The sequence below is a fragment of the Vulpes lagopus genome, chromosome 1, assembly GCF_018345385.1.
Source record: "Vulpes lagopus strain Blue_001 chromosome 1, ASM1834538v1, whole genome shotgun sequence".
NCBI lineage: Eukaryota > Metazoa > Chordata > Mammalia > Carnivora > Canidae > Vulpes > Vulpes lagopus.
This window is the reverse complement of record NC_054824.1, coordinates 154,828,482-154,851,260: the sequence shown is the minus strand read 5'-3', so window position 1 is coordinate 154,851,260 and position 22,779 is coordinate 154,828,482. Positions and strand designations below refer to the sequence as shown.

General features: G+C 36.5%; 1 protein-coding gene across 2 annotated transcripts in view; it reads right to left on the bottom strand.

Moving 5' to 3' along the window:
• MAEL (maelstrom spermatogenic transposon silencer) overlaps positions 1-20,768 on the bottom strand; it is a 29,588-nt gene extending 8,820 nt beyond the window's left edge. Inside the window, exons 1-8 of one of the 2 annotated variants that reach the window (XM_041769649.1) lie at positions 20,565-20,768; positions 20,190-20,282; positions 18,911-19,010; positions 17,841-17,996; positions 16,621-16,662; positions 8,464-8,588; positions 7,680-7,734; positions 7,419-7,560 (exon numbers count right to left, since the gene is read on the bottom strand). In XM_041769649.1, coding sequence (XP_041625583.1) covers positions 7,419-7,560; positions 7,680-7,734; positions 8,464-8,588; positions 16,621-16,662; positions 17,841-17,996; positions 18,911-19,010; positions 20,190-20,282; positions 20,565-20,708 — 857 coding nt within the window. In that variant the 5' untranslated portion in view covers positions 20,709-20,768. The remainder of the gene's footprint in view (positions 1-7,418; positions 7,561-7,679; positions 7,735-8,463; positions 8,589-16,620; positions 16,663-17,840; positions 17,997-18,910; positions 19,011-20,189; positions 20,283-20,564) is intronic. The other variant, XM_041769657.1, reaches the window with a different exon arrangement.
• Between the last annotated feature and the right edge of the window lie 2,011 nt (positions 20,769-22,779).

Here is a 22,779-nt window from a genome sequence, read left to right as displayed (position 1 = left end):
TATCTATCTTCAACCTCACCTTGTGTGTTCTCCCCTTTGCTCACTATCTTCCAGTCACACTGACAACAATTTCCAGTAAACACCAAGCTTTCACCTCCAGGCTTTTGCACCTCTCTTCCCAGAATGCTTTTCTTTACATTTTTCACATGCTTGCATTACTTTCTTGCTTCAGATCTCAGTTTTAAGGTTACATCCTCAAAAAAAGTCTTGACTATTCTAGAAAGTAGTCTTTCTATACACTCTTCTAAAAGAGGAACAATATCCTGTTGATTTCCTTAGCACTGATCACAAAATTACCATTTTATTATTTACTGTATTGTTTCACTTTCCCACTAAAATGTTAACTTTATGAAGGCAGAACCCACATTAATCTTGTTCACCACTCTACCTTCAGCGCAGCACAGTGCCTGGGACAGAGAAGATCCTCAATAAATACTGGTTGATTAAATAAAAGCTGCCTTGTCTCATCCATAGGTCATACACAGTAAATTAATTATGACAAGAAGTAACCAGGAGAATGGGAGATTTATAAAAGTTATAAATATTCTAGCCTTCAAAATATAGCCTGCTTAATAAGATTCCGATACTTAGTCTAACTGAACTCAATTTCACCAATATCTACCCATTTCACTTACCCATTTCTCCAAAAGCTAGAGACATTTATCAAAAATTTATTAAAAACTTTAATGTAAAAAAACCAAAAAAACAAAAAACTTTAATGTAAAAACAAAAGTTTAAGATAGTGTTTGAAATGAGCCCCACCTGCTTATATTAACTGATCCCAACAAGAGCTTCTGTTGGCTACTACAACCCAATCTCCCTCCTAAATACTACATATTGGAATCTTACATTAAGCAGCTCAGAAAAAGGTAGATCCATCCTGTTCAAAGCAGCTTGTTACAAAGTGCTTACAGTACTGTGTAATAGTCTCATCGTTAACAAAACCCATGGAACAAGCCTCAGTGTCTTAAAACAAATCTACCCTTGCTACAGCCTGTACTTATTCAACTGAGCTCAACCCTGTATTTCTTCAATTTTAAAACATGTCTTCTTTTTCCACATTTTAACTGAAGTTGGAATGCATCTTACAATTGAAGGTATTTTACAATTGCTATTGGTCAATCTAGAATTAGTTGCGTTGCCTGAACATGTACAAATTTGCTTGTTCTTGATGATAAGCAATTGCAACTCATTTTAGTCAATAAACCATTTGAAGATTATTTGAGAAAGTATTGGTTTGTGTCTGAATACTTTCTGCTGACATCATCTGATAAGATCAAGAAAGAACCAGCATCAAACTCACAGAAAAGGTAGGTGTCAGTGGCAAAGAAGAATTTTAATACACCAGCATAAAAATACATAAAAAACCCATTATGTATGTTTCATTTTAATTCATAATACCCACTGAATACAGAGCACTTACTCAGCTATACAGCCTGATTTCTAAATATGGACATAACCAAGGACATTTCTTTGTAGAATACTTGCTCAGACCTATTTTTTTTCTTCTAGTAACCATATACACTTTATCCTTCCTCTAAAATTACTTTTCATTTTTTAATTGAAGTATAATTGACACACAAGTGCTACATTAGTTTCAGGTGTACAACATAGTACTTCCACAAGACTGTACATTACACTATGCTGACAAGGGTAGCTACCACCTGTCACCATACAACACTATTAAAATACCACTAACTATATTCCCTATACTATACTTTTCATCCCCAAAACATATTCATTCCATAACTGGAAGCCTATACCTCCTACTCCCCCCCCCCTTTATTCATTTTGCCCATTTCCCCACCCTCCCCTCTGGCAACCATCAGTTTAGTTTGTTGTATGTATTTATGAACCTATTTTTGCTTTTGTTTTGTTTTTTAGATTTCACATATAAGTAAAATCCTGTATTTGTCTTTCTCTTCGTTCATCATAACACCCTCTAGATCCATCCATGCTTTGCAAGTGGTAAGATCTTATTCTTTTTTATGGCTGAATATTATTCTATTGTGTGTGTGTGTGTGTGTGTGTGTGTGTGTGTGTGTGAGACTCTATACACACATACAACATCCTTTTTATACATTCATCTATTGATGGACAGTTGGGTTGCTTTCATATCTTGGCTATTGCAAATAAGGCAATAACGCAATATATACATGGGTGCATATATATTTTCCAATTAGTTTTAATTTTCTATGGGTAAATACCCAGAAATGGAATTACTGGATCATATGGTATTTCTATTTTTAATTTTTTGAAGAACTTCCATACTGTTTTCCACAGTGGTTGCACCAATTTACACTCCCACCAAAAATGCACAAGGAAAAAAAACCTGTTAATTTCAACAGAGTAATTTCTCAAGTTCACACCTGACCCTTTATATGGCTTTATAGGGAGAGTAGAGTCCACAAAACACTGGGGGAGAGAAAGAAGGGAAATAGAGATCCTAAGATTAAATTAAGTCACAATCATTTCACAATGATAAGATCTATAAATATTCAGAATCTTGATAGATCAGGGTACTGACTACAGCAAAGGAACTTAAAAGTGCCTGTGAGGTTTCAGGAGGCAGTCTAGAAGGGAGGGAAGGAAAGAGTTATTTAGAAACTGTGTGGAATGGGATCCCTGGGTGGTGCAGCAGTTTGGCGCCTGCCTTTGGCCCAGGGTGTGATCCTGGAGACCTGTGATTGAATCCCACGTCGGGCTCCCCGTGCATGGAGCCTGCTTGTGTCTCTGCCTCTTTCTCTCTTGTGACTATCATAAGTAAATAAAAAAATTAAAAAAAAAACTGTGTGGAGGGAAAAAAAAAGGCAAAAGGGGAGAAATTGTTTTCTTTTGTCCTGAAAATTCCTAAAGAAAAACAGGAATCCCCACAACCACACCCCTGCTACCCTGAAAGCATTCAAAGAAATTAGTTTGGTACACTGACAGAAGAGGGAGCACTTGAACTATGAATCTCCAAAACACCAGCCATGTCCAAGAAATACAAAGGAACAAAATACCTTGATCTACAGAAAGCTACAAGAAAACTGAAAATGAGACTGAAAACACTCTTGCTGATAACCCTCTCTTTACCTTCCTTCCCTCCCCAGTCAAAAAATCATGGGAGGAAAACTATAACATAACACTCTGTGTTGAATTAAATATCTTCAAACAAGAATTTTAAGATATGATAACATGCCCTGAATGAGAAATTTCAAAACTAAGAACACAAGTAAGAGCTAACAAAACTCTGGAAATAAAATTACATCAGAAAAGAACTAAATTACAAACATATGCTGGACTCCCTTCAGAAAAGAAATTAAATAGAACAGAACCAATAAACTACAACTGAATAAAAATCTCCAGGAATAAGACCTGATTCTGCATACTGAATGGGCTCACCAAACAACTGAGAAATTTGGAAACATAAAATGTAAAATCTCTGGAAGTAGTACAGATTACCAAAACAGATCCTATTAAAGTCAAAAAGCCTAATCAAACCGATTTTCATAGAACAGGGAAAGTTATCAAAGAACTGCTCCACAAAAATTTGCCAGTCCCAGATATGCACAACTTGTAGGAGAAACTTTTAAAGGTCTTGAAAGACCCAAAAGTAGATCTGAGAAATGGAAAGACAAATCTCTTGTCTTTGGATAGAATTCAACATTATAAACATTTCAGTTCTCCCCAAGTTAATTTATAAATATAATGCAATCCAAGGAGTTTCATGGAGCTAGACAGAAGTGAAGTGATACTTCTGAATATACTTTTTTGTTTAAACACATTAAAAAGGTAAGAGAATCAGTAAGGATGGGGAAAAACAAATGGAATAAAACAAGCAAATGGACGCAATTATATTTCAAAGGAATATTTTAACCATGCTGAAAAAGGGGTTAAACCAACCCAGATAACTTTTGAGCAAAGTATTTTGGCTATATGCCTTCAGACTAAAAAACAACTGAAAGCAAATTCTGAACTATTAATTTTTTACAGTAATATCACTCAATTTTTAAACAACTGACTTTTAGTTCATGTATCCTAAGACTGAATTCTAGGACTGAACAAACAAGTAAGAATATTGAACACCAGGTTTTTTACTCAGAGAGGGAAAATACAAAAATAGAAAAGTGGAAAACTAGAAAACAGTATGTGTTGAACTGGAATTATAGGTATTCAGTATGAACTCATGGTGAGATAGACATAAAAATGTATGTAGAGGCTGTATATATCTGTAGCTCTCTCCACTACAGGGGATAATCAGTGATGCTTTAGAAGGAATGAGCATACCCGTACCCACATTCTATCTCCTAAACGCTGTCTTCCATTTAAAGGAACTAGGGATCCTTGGAGAAATGGGTAATCCAAAGCTGAAGCAGGGAAAGCACAAAGATAAGCCTGCAACACTAAGTCAGAAAGCAAAGCACTCAAAGAATTATGAAGAAATGTCAAAAGGACAAACCACTGCTTTGAAGGGCTTCCCATTGGCCTTAAATCAAACTGAGCATAAAAACTAAGTTGATAGTAACAGATTGCAGCCCTTTTGATAAAATAGGAATCCATGATTCTATACTCCTAAATTATTTTTTAAAAATAAAAGCTCTTAGGGCATCTGGGTGGCTCAGTCAGTTGAGCAGCTGACTCTTGGTTTCAGCTTGGGTTATCTTCCCAAGCAACCCATGTCAGGTTGCTGCTAAGACGGAAGTCTGCCTGAGGATTCTCTCTCCCTCTCCTTTCCCCGTGACAAATAAATAAATAAATCTTAAAAAATATATAAAAGCAAAGCTCTTCCTTACAGAATGTCAACTAATAAATGTAAAAGGAACAGCTGGATTAGAAAACTCACCATTTAGAAACATAATAATTACTGATTCAGGCAAAAGTCATCGGTGGATGTGAAAACCATGAGGCAGACTAAAGTTTGATATTATCTACCAAATCTCAAAATATCTCCCTACAAAATAATTCCAAGGTGAAAACCAGTAACTTTTCAAGGGAGAAATCTGGCAAGGACTATTTTAAACATTTTTTTTTAATTTTTTTTTTTTTATTTATGATAGTCACAGAGAGAGAGAGAGAGAGGCAGAGACACAGGCTGAGGAAGAAGCAGGCTCCATGCACCGGGAGCCTGATGTGGGATTCGATCCCGGGTCTCCAGGATCGCGCCCTGGGCCAAAGGCAGGCGCCAAACCGTTGCGCCACCCAGGGATCCCTGGCAAGGACTATTTTAAGTTATCAAAGTTATCATCAGTGATGGAACTGGACATCATATGCATCCAGATATGACATAATGAGAAGACCTAATTTTTGTGGTATTCCTGTCTAAAATATATTACCTCAAACTAATCATGAAGAAATACAGGCAAACTAAAACTAAAACATTCTATAAAGCAACTGGCCTGTAATCTTAAAAAAAGTTAAGATCATGAAACTCAAAGTCAGTCATTTGCAACTACCTTCTCCCATTCTGAAGGTTGCCTATTAGTTTTTATTTTTTCTTTCACTGTGCAGATACTTTTTATATGTTGATGTATGTTGATGATGTCCCAATAGTTTAATTTTTGCTTTTGTTTCCTTTGCCTCAGGAGATACATCTAGTAAGAAGTTGCTATGGCCAATGTCGAAGAGGTTACTGCCTGTGTTCTCCTCTAGGATTTTGATGATTTCAGGTTTCACGTTTAGGTCTTTCATCCATTTTGAATTTATTTTTGTGTATGGTGTAAGAAAGTGGTCCAGTTTCATTCTTTTGCATGTGGCTGTCCAGTTTTCCCAATGCTATTTGTACATATAGAAAGAACTTCTAAAACTGAACATCCAAAAAACAAATAATCCAGTTAAAAGGTGAAAGACATGAATAGACATTTCTCTGAAGAAGGCGTACAGATGGCTAACTTGAAAAGATGCTCAATATCACTCAGAGAAATACAAATTAAAACTACAATGAGACATTACCTCATACCTGTCTGAATGGCTGAAATTAACAGCACAGGAAACAACAGGTGTTGGTGAGGATGTGGGGAAAGGGAACTCTTTTATACTGTTGGTGGAAATGCAAAGTGGTGCAGCCACTCTAGAAAACAGTATGGAGGTTCCTAAAGTTAAAAATAGAGCTACCCTTCAATCCAGCAATTACACTATTAGGTACTTACTCAAAAGTTACAAAAATACTAATCCAAAGGCATACATGCAACCTAATGTTTATATAGCATCATCAACAATATCCAAACTATGGAAAGAGCATTTCCCAATGTCTACCAACTGATGAATAGATAAAAAATATGTGGTATACACACACACACTGGAATATCACTTAGCCATAAAGAGAATGATATCTTGCTATTTGCAACATCGTGGATAGACCTAGAGAGTATTATGCTAAGTAAAATAAGTTAGAGAAAGACAAATACCATATGATTTCACTCCTAACTGGAATTTAAGAAACAGAACAGATGAACACAGGTGGGGAAGAAAAGACACAAATCAGGAGACTCTTAACTACAGAGAACAAACTGAGGATTTCTGGAGGGAGGAAGGTACGGGAATGGGTTAAACAGGTGATGGGCATTAAGGAATGCACTTGGTGTTGTATGTAAGTGATGAATCACCGTATCCTATACCCGAAACACTATATGTTGACACAAATTTAAATAAAAACTTGAAAAAAAGACAAAACAGTCAAAGTAAGACTGAAAAACTACTTCAGAGTAAAGGAGTCTAAAGAAACCTGATAACTAAATGCAACAGGTGATCTTGGATTGAATTTAATTTGTGTTAATATACAATAAAATTATCAAAACAAGAAATTGCCATTGGCACAATATTATTGTCAAATCAGAAGGCCATATTCATATTTTGCTAGTGTTCCAATAATGTCTTTTATAGTGAAAGAAAAAAAAATCTAGTCTAGAATTCTGCCCAGGACCACATGCTCCATTTAGTTATCAGGTTTCTTTAGACTCCTTTAACTGAAATAGTTTCTCAGTCTTACTTTGCACTCAAAATTTTCAAGTTTTTATTTAAATTTCTGTACTATTCCTTTTTTCTTTTCTGTACTATTCTTGCAAACTTTTCTGTAAACCTGAAATTATTTCAAAATAAAAAATATTTTCAATTTATTTCACTGACATACTTCTTATAGGTAAGTAGTATAAAAATCCCATGTAATAAAACATCTGTTTAAATAAATGTATTCTTTCATCAGTACAAAAATTCTAAGTGATAAAGCACCATCTCAGTTATTTGGTAATGTGTTTTGCTTTTAGCTGTAGACAACATGACAATGTATGGCACAATCAATGGAATCTTATTCAAGGAAATAATGATTCCAAGGTTTCATAGGAAAATAGTGTCTGTTGACGAAAAAAAAGAAAAGACTAACCCTGTCATATTTTGTCAGTTCACAAATTCAAAACCACTATCACAAAATCACTTATAAATACCTTGTGTTGCTAGAATAATCCCACATGGCCACATCTAGGAGGCTCCGAACCCAGGTTTTAGAGGGCTCCTTAAGAAATTTTTGCTGGTAGATTCCCACTACAAGATCTTCTACAGTGAGAAGTTCTAGATCTTGTCTGATTTCTTCCATTGGTAAACAGAAAAAGGTAAACATTACTGAATTTAGGTACACAGAACATATATACCAAAATGGAAATAACAGATGTTACAATGCACTTAAACAGTGACCTAGTTTTACTTACCTGATGCCTTTGCCATATGCTTCAAACACCAGTTGACTCTGGCTCTGTCATCAGACTGGAGAAGGGAAAAAATTTACTTGTATTTTCTCCTACACTGAGTTAATTTTAATCAATTGCTGTCCTTTCAAACTGGGGAAGTGGGGGTGGCAGGAAGGGAAAAACTGAAGAGTTTGTGACAACTAAATGAGAACCATAAAAAAGAGCAACATACATTTTAAAAGACTACTGCTTTTAATAACCAGTAACATTTATAAAGCGATGCTAAGAGACTCTGTGAAAAGCAAAGGAGATCTAGGGTAGGCACATGAAGAAACCAATGTTCAGAAAAAGATAAGGTAATCTGTTCATGGTTACACTAAAATAGTAATGTTAAAATCCAGTTCTTCAACTCCTAGCCTAAAAGAATTAGACAAAATAAAGAATAAAGGCTCTCTAAAGATTACAAAAGAGGATCAAGAGATTGTTACAAAGTTTTTAAAAAACAGTGATCTTACTTAGGACAGGTGTACAGATTAGAGCACCCTTTCTTCAGAGTAAAAAAGGGATTTCAGCAGGAGAAACTAAAAACATGAGATCTGCCAAATTAGAGATAACATTCAGCTTTTGCAGTCTTCAAAATCCTTCCAATACCACAGAAATTATTATACCTAATCACATTCAAAACAATTCAGAATGAACATGTTTTACCACACACAGCTAACACACAAGCAAACATTCTTTCTTTGGGTACCTTTCATGGGTCTTTTAGTACATGCCTTAAAAAAAATTCTTAAAATGAAATTACCTTGCAGTAGATAAGTGGCCAGTTTCCTGGGTTTGGGTGAATAAACCTATAAAGGTTTTGTAACACAGTTGCTTGGTCATACCCAGATTCGAAGTTTGAAATAGGAATCTTGTGACTAGAATCACCTGAAGGGAATACAAAGGAGTAAGGAGTTCAAAATTTGATCAAAGTAAGTATTATGAAATGGGTAAGGAAGAAGGGTTACAGGAACAAGGTACTGGGTAACTCATATTTAAGCACTAGTACCAAGCCTAATTATAGTTAGGTACTTTATATTACCCCATAATCTTATAAGAAGGGCATACACACATATTATAGAAGACACAACTGAGAATCACAAAAGTTAGCAGAGGTCAATAGTTGGCAAACAATGGAGTCAGGACTCAAGCCCGGTTTAAGTGACTGAGCCTATGTGTGTTCACTATTCCCATCTGCCATTCATGAATCTGTTTTATATATAAGGCTGGAGAACTTAATAGCAAGGACTGCTTTTTCAAAGGTTGTAGGATTAAGGTTTCACTTCCAGTAAAAAAATGGACCAAGTAATTCAGACCAACTGCTCACAAAAATTTAAACTACCTGAGGATATCAAGAGCACATAAAGAGGGACGCCTAGGTGGCTCAGTGGTTGAGCACCTGCCTTTGGCTCGGGATGTGATCCTGGGTGCAGGGATCGAGTCCCATATCAGGCTCCCTACAAAGAGCCTGCTTCTCCCTCTGCCTGTGTCTCTGCCTCTCTCTGGGTCTCTCATGAATAAAGAAATAAAACCTTAAAAAAAAAATATTTTTCTGTCTAGCAAACATAAATCCTCTCTGGATGAAGGGAACATCATTATTAGCTTTCAATTACTTTAAAATCATTTCTTCAGCATGGCAGGGAAAATGGCAGATGGGAAGGTGGGAGAATAGAGGCCTGAGAAGCCATGGTAAACTGAAGCCTCCAGAGTAATGGAGGGGAAAGTTCCAGTTGCTGCGCTGAGAAGTGAGCAGCTGAAGCAGCAGCCTGCAGACCTCCCAAAAAAGTCTACAAAAATATCCAAGTCTGGATTTGCCACAGGTAGTTAGATGACAAAGAAAGCCAGCCATATCCATCAAACTCAGATCAAGTAAGCCTTAAAAAAACTGTTCCAATTCTTGTTTCAAAACCCTTTTCAGCGGCAGCAGCTTTTAATGAAGACGATGACAGTAAACCAAAGGAAATGCCTCCAGAAGCAAAGATAAAGATGAAAAATACTGGAAGGAATACAGCAACATTAGCAGGACCAAAACTCCTTCAATAAAGTAAAGCATGGTTTCTCTGATAACCAGAAGCTACGGGAGCAAAATATAAAATCTCATCTTGGAAATGTCCATGACCAAGACAAATCATGTGTTTTGAAACTGGAGTGTGGAGTGTCAAGTTAAAAGGAATAGTTTCCTTTTTTAAAGAATGGTTATTAAGATTACCCTTGGAGCCGCCTTTTTTAAGATTGAGTGGTGGAACACAAATAAGTTTGAAATCAGAATTACTTTATGTTTTAAATGCAGATTTCAAGACCTTCGCTTAAAAAAAAAATCAGAAATGGTACTTTTCTATTTTTTTAAACACAACTATTAGCACATTAAAAGGGAGGTATAAAGTTACTGTCTATTTAAACTGCAAACAATTACTCTTAACTCCCTGAACCTAAACTGTCTGGCTCCCGGGAATAGCTTTATGAGAGAGGGAGAATTGTATTGTGAGGAAAAGGTTATGGAACTATATACTGAAAGTATATTAGAGAATCAAAATACAGCTTTTGTCCTCATAGGCATTTGTTTTGTTTCAAGTCATCATAAACAAGGTATTGCACTGCTAGCAGTTGGTACAAATACTTAGCTCCTTAGAAAAAAATTAAAAAATTGTATATAAATTGTTGAGTATTCTAAACAGCCCACTTCAACCATTTCAGTGGGTCTACCTATTTATTCGTCTTCAAAGACCATTTGCTACAAAAGTAAGTATTTTGAATGTGCTTCCCTTGGTTTTTGTTATTAGCCAGTTCCTATAAGCATTTCCATCAAATCCTGAGGCAAATCACAAGGAAGTGGTTTCTTTTCAAATAACAAACTACCAAAAACTTAAATATATAATATTAAATATTTGGCTATTTTTTTTAAAGGTAGAAACACCCAAAAAGCAACATCGCATGAAAATGAAGAGGAGAATAATGTATTTTCTATAACTCGGTTAAAGCTTAAGTTACTAACTTGTGAAAGTGAATTTGATTTAGACAATAAAAAAATTATTTTAGTACAGTAATATAATTCGATGTATATATATGTTAATATATAACATATATAAACAGCCTTTCAAAAGCACAATTCAGGTACCAAAGATAAAAAGAAAGAAAACGCATCTTTACACACATCATATGGGATCTTTGACCACATATACATTGTTCGATCTATGTATTACAGGGTTTCAAAAAAGATTTTTGTGATAGTTAATGTGATAAACACATATTTAAAAGCATAGTCACAGATAAAAGAAACAGTCTAATGATTTCCTTGAAAACAACTACAGTGTTTAATCTGGAGGCAGCTTCAGATGATTTTATTGGTAATCACTACTCGCTGAGCTCTTTTAATAGGTAACAGAGAAGTAACCTGTATATGTTCCCAACACTTTGTTAATTTGCATTCAAGTTTAGAGTAAACCCCAAACAATGGAAATGTATATAGAACTATTAGTTCTTACATGATTTAATTATGTCACGATACATGAACTCAACTTGCTTTGAGTAAGCAAACTTTCCACTTTTGTAATTTTACTGTTTGTTAAAATAACATGCTTCTCTTATGTATTCTTTTCTTACCTTAAGTGAAATATTAGCCTAAGGTCAAGATGGGAGAGAAACAACTGAAATGAAGGTCTTCATTAAAATACCAATAAATTTGGGGTGCCTGCATGATTCAGTTGGTTAAGTGCCTGACTCTTGATTGCTTTGATCATAATCACAGGGTCCTGGGACTGAAGCCCAAATTGGTCTCCAAGCTCAGTGGGGAGTCTGCTCAAGATTCTCTCTCTCCCTCTTTCCTCTTCCCTGCCCCACATGCTCTAAAATACATTTTAGTAAGTACCAATAAAAAATACCAATAAATTTGCCATTCTCAAAAAAGAATTTTTTAGTCTACATGAATAACCAGGTACATGAAAAAAGGAAAACCAAACCAAAACTGATACAAGGAGATCCAAAGGTATTTCAGCTACTGAAGTTATTCAGCACAGATTTTAAATCATTCTTGTATCTGAGGAGATCAAATTATGAATTTCAGCATAAAGTTATATAAAAGGATAGAGTTCAATTTCTGATAATGACAGTGAGAAACTGAACAAATGAAACACCTGCTTGAAAGCACTGTAGAGATAAAACTGCAGTGAGAATCAGGAGTCCAAAGTCTTGGAGAGGAAGGAAATCCTAGAAAGCTTGATTCTGGCATTTGGGTTCACTGGAAATTTGAGCACTTATCAATTCTAGAATAGGAGATTTAGAGTGTGAGAAAATTAGTAGTTTTCAACAGACCTAGACTTGTAAGAATTAAAAATATTATACCAGGGGCACCTGGCTGGCTTTGCTGGTGGAGAAAGTGACTCTTGGTTTTTGGGCTGTGAGTTCAAACCCTATGTTGACTGTAGAGATTACCTAAAAATAATTTCAAGATTTTATTTATTTATTCATGAGAGACATGAGAGAGAAAAAGAGAGGCCGAGACACAGGCAGAGGGAGAAGCAGACTCCATGCAGGGAGCCTGACGTGGGACTCAATCCTGGGTCTCCAGGATCACGCCCCAGGCTGAAGGCGACGCTAAACCACTGAGCTACCCAGGCTGCCCATCTAAAAATAATTTTTAAGAAAGAATTTATTTATTCATCTGCGACAGAGAGAGAGAAAGAGAGAGAGAGAGAGAGAGAGAGAGAGAGAATGCATGTGCATGTGAGCAGGGGCAGAGGGAGAGGGAGAAGCAGACTCCCTGCAGAGTAGGGAGCCCTATGCAGGGCTTGATCCCAGGATCAAGAGATCATGACCTGAGCCGAAGGCAGATGCTTAACCGTGACCCACCCAGGCACCCCCAAAATAAAATCTTTAAAAATATATTACTCCAGTATTACTTGCATATGTTAAATATGTAGTTAGAAAATATTCAACTGTCTTCTGGCTTCCACTGTTTATGCTATGAAGTCAATTACAAATTTCACAAGTGGTCCTTCAGTGGTAATGTGCCTTTTTTCCTTTTTCAGAGATCACCTAGAAATAGATGGGACTCTTAAAATATCTGAACCCAATTTTGTATTAGCTCAATCCCTGAAATTGAATTAAGGTGCTCTGAGATGGCTAGTGACAGAAGCTTTCTGCCAAAAGCAATCACATTTTTTTTTTTTTTGGAGAGGAATAACAAGTTTTCCCATCTACTGTTTGGCACTCAAAAAAAATGATCAGACATATGAAGAAATCTGGTACCTTGACTGAGCATCAAGATAAACAGACCCAAAAAGATCTCTATAATAGGGTTATCAGACATAAAACTTTAAATGTTCAGGGAAATCAATATTAATAATTTCACCAAAACCATAAAAAAGAACCAAAGGTAAATTAAAAAAAAAAAAACTAAAGACATATTCTCTAACCCATTTTAGGAGGGCAAAGCAACCTTGGTAACAAAATTAGGTAAAATTATCCTCAGTCTTTAACATGAATGCACAAATCCTAAAACAAAATATTAACAAACCAAATCCAGCAGTTTCTTTAACAGCGATGTAGTGACTTTGTTGGGTTTACTGCTAGAATGGAAGGTTGGTTATTAGCAAATTACCAGATGAACAAAAGACACAAATCATGTGAGACAGAAGTACTGTTCATTAAAATGTGCAACTGGTACCTCCAACCAAACTGGGAATAGAACTTTACTGTGATCAAGAATGCATACAAAAAAAAAAAAATGCATGAAGAAAAAAGGAAACAAAATATAAAGCAAACAGCATAGCTGTTGGTGAAACATTAGAAACTAGAATTCCTACGTATCCAGTACCCTACGACAAATTTTTAAGTTTTAAATAAAAAAATATAGATTAGAAAAATGTCATCCCACAGACAGGACTATATAAGGAATTTTAAGAACTCGAGTTACAGTTTAGCAATGGCTGGATAAAACTAAAATACAAAAGCAAATAAAAATATAATTTCAAGAGATATCACTTAAAAATAACAAAGTTTATAAGGTATAAATTTAACAAGATATTAAGATCCTTGTGAAGAAGACTCTAAGTGTTGTAAGGCTTACAGATCTAAAAAATAAAAGAGTCACCCCTTGTTTACAGATAGAATGTCATGAAGCTTCACTCCAAATTATCTGAAGATTTAAAGGTAATTCTAATCTAAATTTCAACAAAGGTATTTGTAAAGCAGGATACTCCAACTCTGAATCGTATGAACAGCAAAGGGTCAAGAATAATGAGGATATTCCAAAATTAAGTCAAGGAACTTGTCTAAGTATTATTAAAATCTTGTGTTTAACAATATGGATACCAAACAAACAAGCAGACCAATAGAACAAAATAAAGATATCAGAAAGACTCAGGCATCAAACAGAAATGTGGCACTACATACTGAGAACAAACTGATCATTTAATAAATAATGCTGAGACAACGGATTATCCACATGGGAAAAGAATGAATCAGAATCTCTACATCACACCAAACATAAGTCAATGCCAGGAGAATTAAGAACTTTGGCATGAAAAACAAAACTTAATAAAAACTATCATTTATGGCCTTCTGGTAGAAGAAGATTCTTAAATAAGATACTAAACCCCCTCAAAATGTAAGAGAAAAGACTGATACATCCACTAAGTCAAAAATAAAAACTTTCGTTCATTAAAAGACATTGTACTGACAATAAAAAAAAATACAAGGTACAAACTGAAAATTGGGATCTGCAATTATATCAATAAGCAGATATGTAGTAAAATTCCACAAGCCAATATAAAAGACAATCCCATAGAAAAATTAGGAAAAGGTAATGCTGAGTTAGAAAAAATACAGGTACATAAAGCAGCATACAATGTTAATTTATGTAAAAGTTTGAAAAAGAAAAATTAAATTCATAACTTAAATATTCACAGGGTGCCTGGGTGGCTCAGTTGGTTAAGCATCCAACTCCTGATTTCAGCTCAGGTCACAATCTCAGGGTCATGAGACTGAGCCCTGAGTCGGGCTCTGTACTGGGCATGGAGCCTGCTTAGGATTCTCTCTTGCTCTCACCCTTGCCCTCTGCCCCTCATCCACCACTCCCAACCCCTTGTGTGCACTTGTCTCCTAAAAAAAAAAAAAAAAAAGTATTCACAAAACTATTCAGAAAAGAAAGGAAATGATTAGCACAAAATTCTAAATAGGGTCTCTCTTATAAAGAGAGAGGTGGATGCAGTCAAGGAGAGATTTAGGGACCTTCGATGACAGCACACTGCTCTTATTTCTTCAGCTGACTGGGGAATGCACTACTGTTCATTAATATCCTTTATGCCTTAAGTCAATGTTAAATTTTTGTGTATGAAAATTAATATTAAAAGCTGATGGACCTTCCGTATAGGAAGCTAAAAGGAGTTTTCAAAGCTTTGCTTATTTTAAAGCAGAACTTCCCTCAAGAAAATTAACCAATAAAATGGAATCAGAGCTCCTCTGGTTGAAGTGGGGGAGGAGGAGAAGGGCCAGAAACTTCCTGCCTCCATGCACTCATAAGAACCCGAAGTACCCCTTCAGAGAAGAACATGGCAGTGGGGGTGGGGAAAAAAAAAATCAATAGATTCCGTATCAATATCTCTTCCAATCCTGACATTCCTTGACTGCTAAACCATAAACATCCATCCATCAAGTATCCACTTAATTACATTTACATGTATTTCATAAAAGGCCAGATAGCACAGGAGCATTTGAAAAATCTACACACACATTCCTTAGCTACTACCCACACTGTATCCACACATAAACTTGCTTCAGTGTGTTCCTCTATGAAATATGGTATTTTCCTAAGCACCAGGTTGATTACACCACCATAAGCATTTTCAGTTATTATGTTAACATAGCCGTCAGTCTAATATAGTCATTTATCTTCTTTAACTGGCACGTTACCCAGGGTTATCAAATTGGCAATTTAAGGCCTGTTTAAATTGGTGAGCTTTCCTGAACAAATTGTGTTCAATTTCAATTAGTTTGAATACTAAATTAAGAAGACATTCCTAGTGTCTTTAATAGGTTTATGTTAATCTGGTTAACGTGAAAAGGTTATAAAAATAAGCCTCAAAAACTTTTTAAAAATCAAGTATATATCAGAACCAAAATAATAAACAGTAAGGCCAGTGGCACTCCCATCTGGCACTCAACAGATGAACAAACCAGAAACAGCTTAAGTAAAAATGAAGTTAACTCACCAGCTAAGTTTCTATTTTTGTCTTACCACCACCTATTTAGTGAATACCTCAGGTGATGTAACTTGTGGGGAGATTAGCTAGGTTCACACTTCAAAATCTGTATTATAAATTTTTTTCATTCAAAGCTACATAAAGGGACCAACTAAAAAAATTTCCCTTACCTGTTTCAATCTATGGCCCTGATCCCAAACACAAAAAGGACTACTATATACTTTTTGCTAAGACTGGAAAAAACTCAAAGCTCATAAGCAAAGGGGACTCTAAAAATATTCTCTTCATTTATAAAGAACATTATAAATATTACAAATAGCTGCTTGTTATGGCAGATTTGAAAAACTTATTTGTAATTTCAAACACTTCTACAGGCTAGTTGTCTACGTTAAGTAAAAAAAAAAAACTTTTTGAATATAAATTAAAAATAAAACTATTACCATGATTTTCATTCTAATCATAGGAAACTGGTTAAAACCTAGTTTCTAGACGAATTTAGTTCAGAGCTTATTAGGTATATGGTCATATCCTTTAGTATCCCACAAGTCTATTCAATTTTAAAGTTTTTAAGGATCACATATATCATTTACCATTTCTATGAAGATTCTCCAACAATTTCTTACCCCAACTTAATGTTTTATGTGCCCATGTAAAGCAGTAAATCTTAACCAGGTACATATCCATTCAATGCCTATCATTCTACCACATTCCTTTATACTTACTTGCAGCCTGACAATGAAACCGAAATCCTCGTGGAATTTCACCTGTAATACAAAATATTTTGTTGGGAGAAGCTCTCTGGTTTTCCCATAGCCGTATGCCATAGGATGACCAATTGGTAGGTAATAGTTATTGCTATATGAAAATACGAAAAAAAATTAAACCTTCATAAGAGTTCTTTTAAACCAAAGGAATGAGGATTATTAAAGAATTTCGGTATACTGTCTAAACTACTTTAAAAAGGAAGTCACTTCTTTATAAAAAAGAAATAGTAGGTAAAGCAAAGTTGTGCTAAAAGGAGTCTTAGCTAGGGGTCCATGAGGCCCTATTAAGGGCCTCATGTATGTATTTCTCAACAAAAGTTTCCAAATTCTATCTTTTTAATGTTTTACAATCACATGAACAAAAGTAGCTATTTAATTTATCCTAAGCAGCAACTCTTACTAGTGTGAGTAGGATGATTAGTTGCTCTGCCATTGAAACACAAGAAAAAGTGCTGGCTTGTTCTAATGAATTTTAAATCAACTGGCAAAACTAAAGATGAAGATCTTCTTTCCCCAACCTTTTCTCCTTTACTCTTCCCCCTATATGTTTCTCCTACTTGCCTTTAAAAGTACACTGTTCCTTTAACTATCTTCTTGGGAACTGAAATGAATCCTAGGTCTTCATTATTACTTGCTTTTGCTAGAGTGCAATAGCCAGAAGAGATACTAAAAACATTGGAGAGACTATTAAATATTAGGCTATTTCCATATCTTCCTTTGTATTCCTTAGAGCAGCCAATAATAGGTATTATTCCCACTTCACAGATAAGCTAGTAAGTTCAGAAAGATAAATAACTTTCTTCAAGGTTACAAAACAACATCAAGTTAAAATCTAGTAATCACTATGGTGAAGGATGGGTCAAAGAAATGAAAGAGCAAAAGGCATAAAAAGCCTTTAGAAAATTCCAAGATGTAAGGCTACAGGTAAGCAAATGACAGGCTACACATTTTTTTAGGCATACTATCCCACTCAACTCTAATGCTTTCTCAGGTTAAAAGCTTAAACTGAAAAACTCTGTAAACACCTAGTTCTTAGTAATTTTTCAACCAATTATGATGAAGTCTTGTTATACTTTAAGAACTCAACTATGTATCAGCCTTTAAGAAAACAAATACTGTTAAATAAAATCAAGATAAAATGTATACTGTTTAGATCTAGCATCTTTCGCTCTACTTACCAGGATTTATAAATCTGTGGAACTCTGCCATTATACCTTCTTGGAGAGAGTATTTAACACACCCTATTTCACAAGGGAGGAAGCGCTGCTCACAATGAGGAGGGAGCTCACCATGGCTAAAAATGTTCAAAAAATAAAAAATGCCTCCAAGAAGAGCTAAAAAAGAAAAAGAAAAAAAGAAAACACAAACAGATGAGAGTTTACCCCTCTACAAAACCAAGTTTGAAAACTATTTTCCTTGTGTTCCTGTTATCAATCCTATGTGAGCTGTAAAAGAGAAAACTAATCTGTACCAACTAAATGAATAAAAATGTTTATAATTACACTTATCAAGAATTACAGTGGTAACCATTCTGCATGAAGCAACAAAATTATTCAAACTTGCAGCCAGTTCTACATAATTTAGCTAAACATAAGCCCTGAATTTCAGGAATGACTTAAAAGCTGTGACCTGTACTCAACAAATACAAGAGGTTTGGGAAATAAAGCTAAGTAGAATCAGCACTGAAAAACTCTGATATAAACCATGGACAATTTAGTTCACTCTTTACTTTTTACCAATATACACAAAAATACTGATAAATTCTCTAAAGAAAGAAATGTGAGAAAGCGTGAAGGCTCTTATTTACCAGGATTAGCCACATTTAAGACTATTAAAAGTTTATTAATCTTCAGTAAATTCAGAACACAATGAAAAAAGCCAGAGGAAATAACAAGGACTTTTATTAGCTAAGCTCTTTTCTAGGCTAGATCTTTATACTTTAAATGTATCTAAAGATCTAGCTATAAACACTTAAATCTAAGAAGTATATTTAGTAATCTATGAAGTGGTTATTAATCAAGAGACCGGATTTTTGTATAAAACAAAATCTTCTCTTGTATCTCTCTCATGTTATTTCTACAAATGCAAATTACCCAATCTTTTACAACTTTAGCACATTTGAATACTTGTAGTCAATTATTCTGAAATGCAGGATCAAAATAAACAGAACGCATAATTACTGATCAACATATCATAGTGTTCTGAGCAACCACATTTATCTAAGCAAAAAATTTTAGGATTACTCTACCTTGATCACTTTTTAGAGACAAATTTGACATATCCGGGGGTGAAACATTCTGCTTCGGTACAAGCATGCCTGGCTGCCGCAGTGGAGTGGAAACAGGTTTCTAAAGAGGAAGAAAATAATTGATCACATAATCAAACTCTTACTGAGCACTTTATACAAATACTTAAGTTTAGCAAAACACCTGGAAAACAACTCACTGACTACTTCAGTAACCTCTCTAGGCCAATGAACCCAATGAGTAAAGAAGCACACATCTGTCAGTGACATCAACACCCAAAGGCAGACAAGGGCAAAATCTATACATATTCTGAATCAAAAAGTGAGTGGCAAACAACCAATTCAACCATTGCTGAAAACCATTTGCCCACTACTGATAATCTAAAGTAATCCCACTGAATCCCATAATACATACCAGCCCAGTGGCCAAAAGAACATCATTCAACAAAGTACTCCAATTATGCTGACTTCAAGTCTCAATGAGATATAAGACATTCTCAAAGTATGCATAAGACATTATAGTTTAAAAAAAAAAAAGGTTCACTTGTATAAACTAAGTACCAATTCTACTGAAACACACATCTACAAATTTAAAATCGCTCAAACCTAAAGCAAGCAAAGTGCTCTTCAATTTCAATCCAATGTTGCCAGTTTAAAAGAATGGAACTTTACTATGTCAGAATGAAAAGAACACAGAGAGGGTAAAAGTCCACAATTACCCTGAATTTTCCTGATACAAACCAATAAGAAAAAGTTTATTCAATACTTTATCATTCTACTACACATAAATTTACCCAAATAAACTTTATTCAACTCTTACCTATAAGGCATACTAATATTCACTAGCATGTGCAAGTTTTGTTGTTTCAATATTTTAAACACAACCGCTTGCTTGTTCCAGGTGTCACTTAAAAAGAATAGAATGGCCCAAGCTACTCTGAGACATTAAAAAGGGGGGGGGGGGTCTTCAATCATAAAGGGGTTGGAAGGAACCCTTAGCGTTCATCTGGTACCAACCCTAAAACCCAACAATCTCCTCGCAGATCAAAGTTTATTGGTTGCAGGTTTCCTAACAGGGATTCCCCTGGCCTTTCACTACCAAATAGCAACATGTCTCCTAGTTAAGGGAACCTGTTGGGTTTTTCAGAGGCATTCTGACGCCAGAAAAAAAAAGAAAAAATGAAAAATTCTTCTTTGCACTAAGTCACCCACTCACCCATCCAGCATTTACTGAACACGCCCATGTGCCAGGCAGGTAGCGCTCTTCTCAGGCTAACTTTACCTGCTTCTCTGAAGGCCCAAAGTCCCTTCCCTGGGCTGCTCTCCACTCTCGAGCCATTTCTGCGTATTTCTCCTTTTCTTCCTCCTTTAGAAGCTTGGGGACATTTAAGGAGAAGAGAAAGGAGAGAAGCAGCAATGAGGACCGAGTGCCCCGGGCCCCAGAGGCAGAAGCCAGGACTTCACCGGCGGTCCCCGCGTCGGTTTGCCCTAGGGCGGGAACAGGGGCCTTCCTTTCACGCCAGCTGGAGCCAAGGAGTCATAGGCCTCCTCGAGGCCTCCTTCCTTGCCGCCTCGCCCTCCCACTTGCCCAACTGCCTGGTCCGCCCCCCGCAGCCTCCCTACCCCCCCGCCCCCACCCCCACCCCCACCCCACTACCTCCAGTCTCACCGCCCAGTCAGCAGAGCAGTAGGGGATGGCATCAGCTATGCGAGCCACAGGCAGGCCTCGCCGCCGTAGTTCGGGGATCTTCTCCTGCACAAAGAAATAGTAGGCATTACGGCTGGCCCTGCGGTTTGGCATGGCGAGCGAGGCCAGGATTCGACAACCTGCGCCAGAGACAGCACAAGCCCCCGGCGCCCTCGCCGGGCTCCCGCCCTTAGTAACCGAGGCCGGCGCCTGCGCGCCAAAGCCCACAGCGCTGGACCAATCAGGGCGCGGTGCGCAGCCGCATTGGCCTCGCTCCGAGAAAAAGCCTGAGACTGACTCGCGGGGCAGTGGGGGTGGGGGGGCGGGGGAGCCTGGTCACAGGTGCGAAGCATTCTGATTGGCTGAGATGAGGCGTTGGTGGGCGTGCTGTCACGAGGAGGGCTTGGCGCAATTCCTGTACATTATTGCGTAATATATGTCGAAGTAGGTGGAGAAAAAGCGGACGAGAGAGTGGTTCAAGTTCTTTCATGTTTTGTGACTGTAAAAGGCCTACTCTGTGCCAGGCACTGTGAAACGTGTTGGGTGGCGGCGGCAGAGTGAGGACCATGACAAACAGTATCTTGTCCCTGAAGAAGTTTACAATCTAGTGGGGGCGTTTGAGGGGAGGATGTCAAGTGCATCAACCCTTGTGGGGCACTGGGGGGGGGGGGGTGTGACTGCTTTTCTGTCTTTCCCCCCATTCTTAAATGACGCTTGTTATAGTTGCAAAGAATATGTTTTTGAAATCAATTTTTAACGTGTTAGAAAGCACAATAAGGAGCGGAGGTTTAAAATCATGTCCTTCAACACAATTTTATAGATTTCCTCAAAAAGGTGGTGTCATTTTGTTGTTAGTTTTATTCCTGGAATATATTTGGAGCTACTATGAAAGCTTTCCCCCCTCCCCCACATTATTTTCTTTTTTAAAATTCTCTAAATTCAATTTAGTTAATATATACTATATTATTACTCATGGGTAGAATCCGTTACATACAACATCCAGTGCTCATCGTAACAAGTGCCCTCCTTAATGCCTGTCATCCAATTATATCCCCCCCCTCCACCTCCCCTCCAGTAACCCTTGGTGTATTTCCCAGAGTTTTAGCCTCTGGTATGGTTTGCCTCCCTCTCTGTTTTCATCTTGTTTTATTTTCCCTTCCCTTCCCCTATGTTCATCTGTTTGGTTTCTTAAACTCCACACGTGTGAAATCATATGGTATTTATCTGTCTCTGACTAATTTATTTCACTTGGCATAATACCCTCTAGTTTTATCCACATCATTGCAAATGGCAAGATTTCATTCTTTTTGATGGCTGAGTAATTTCCTTTTTTTGTGTGTGTGTGTGTGTGTGTGTGACATTTTCTTTCTTTATTCATCTGTTAATGGACACCTGGGCTCTTTCCAAATTTTGGCTATTTAAGACATGTTGCCATAAACATTAGGGTGCATGTGCCCCTTTGGGTTTTTTTTTATTGGAGTTCAATTTGCCAACATATAGCATAACACCCAGTGCTCATCCGTCAAGTGCCCCCGTCAAGTGCCCCCCTTAGTGCCCATCACCCAGTCACCCCAATGCATGTGCTCCTTTGAATCACTATGAATGAATGGATCAACCAGGAAATTAACGAAGAATTTTAAAAATTCACAGAAACAGAGGATGACGAAAAAATAACTGTTCAAAACCCTTCAGATGCAGCAAAGGCAGTCCTAAGAGGGAAATATATAGCAATACAAGACTTTCTTAAAAAACAAGAACAGTCTCAAATATACAATCTAACCTAACCCCTAAGGAGCTGGAGAAAGAAGAGCAAATAGAGCCTAAATCCAGCAGGAGAAGAGAATTAATAAAGATTAGAGCAGAAATCAATAAAATAGAAGCCAAAAGAATAGTAGGACAGATCAATGAACTAGGAGCTGGTTTTTGGATAAGATCACTAAACCTCTAGCCAGACTGAGAAGAAAGGAGAAAGAACCCAAATAAAAAAATTCGGAAAGAGGAGGAATCACAACCAACATCCAAGAAATACAAACAATTATAGGAACATATTATGAGCAACTATATGCTAACAAATAAGGTGATCTGGAAGAAATGGATGCATTCCTAGAAACATAAACTATCAAAACTGAAACAGGAAGAAATAGAAAACCTTAACAGAGCCATAACCAGCAGAGAAATTGAAGCA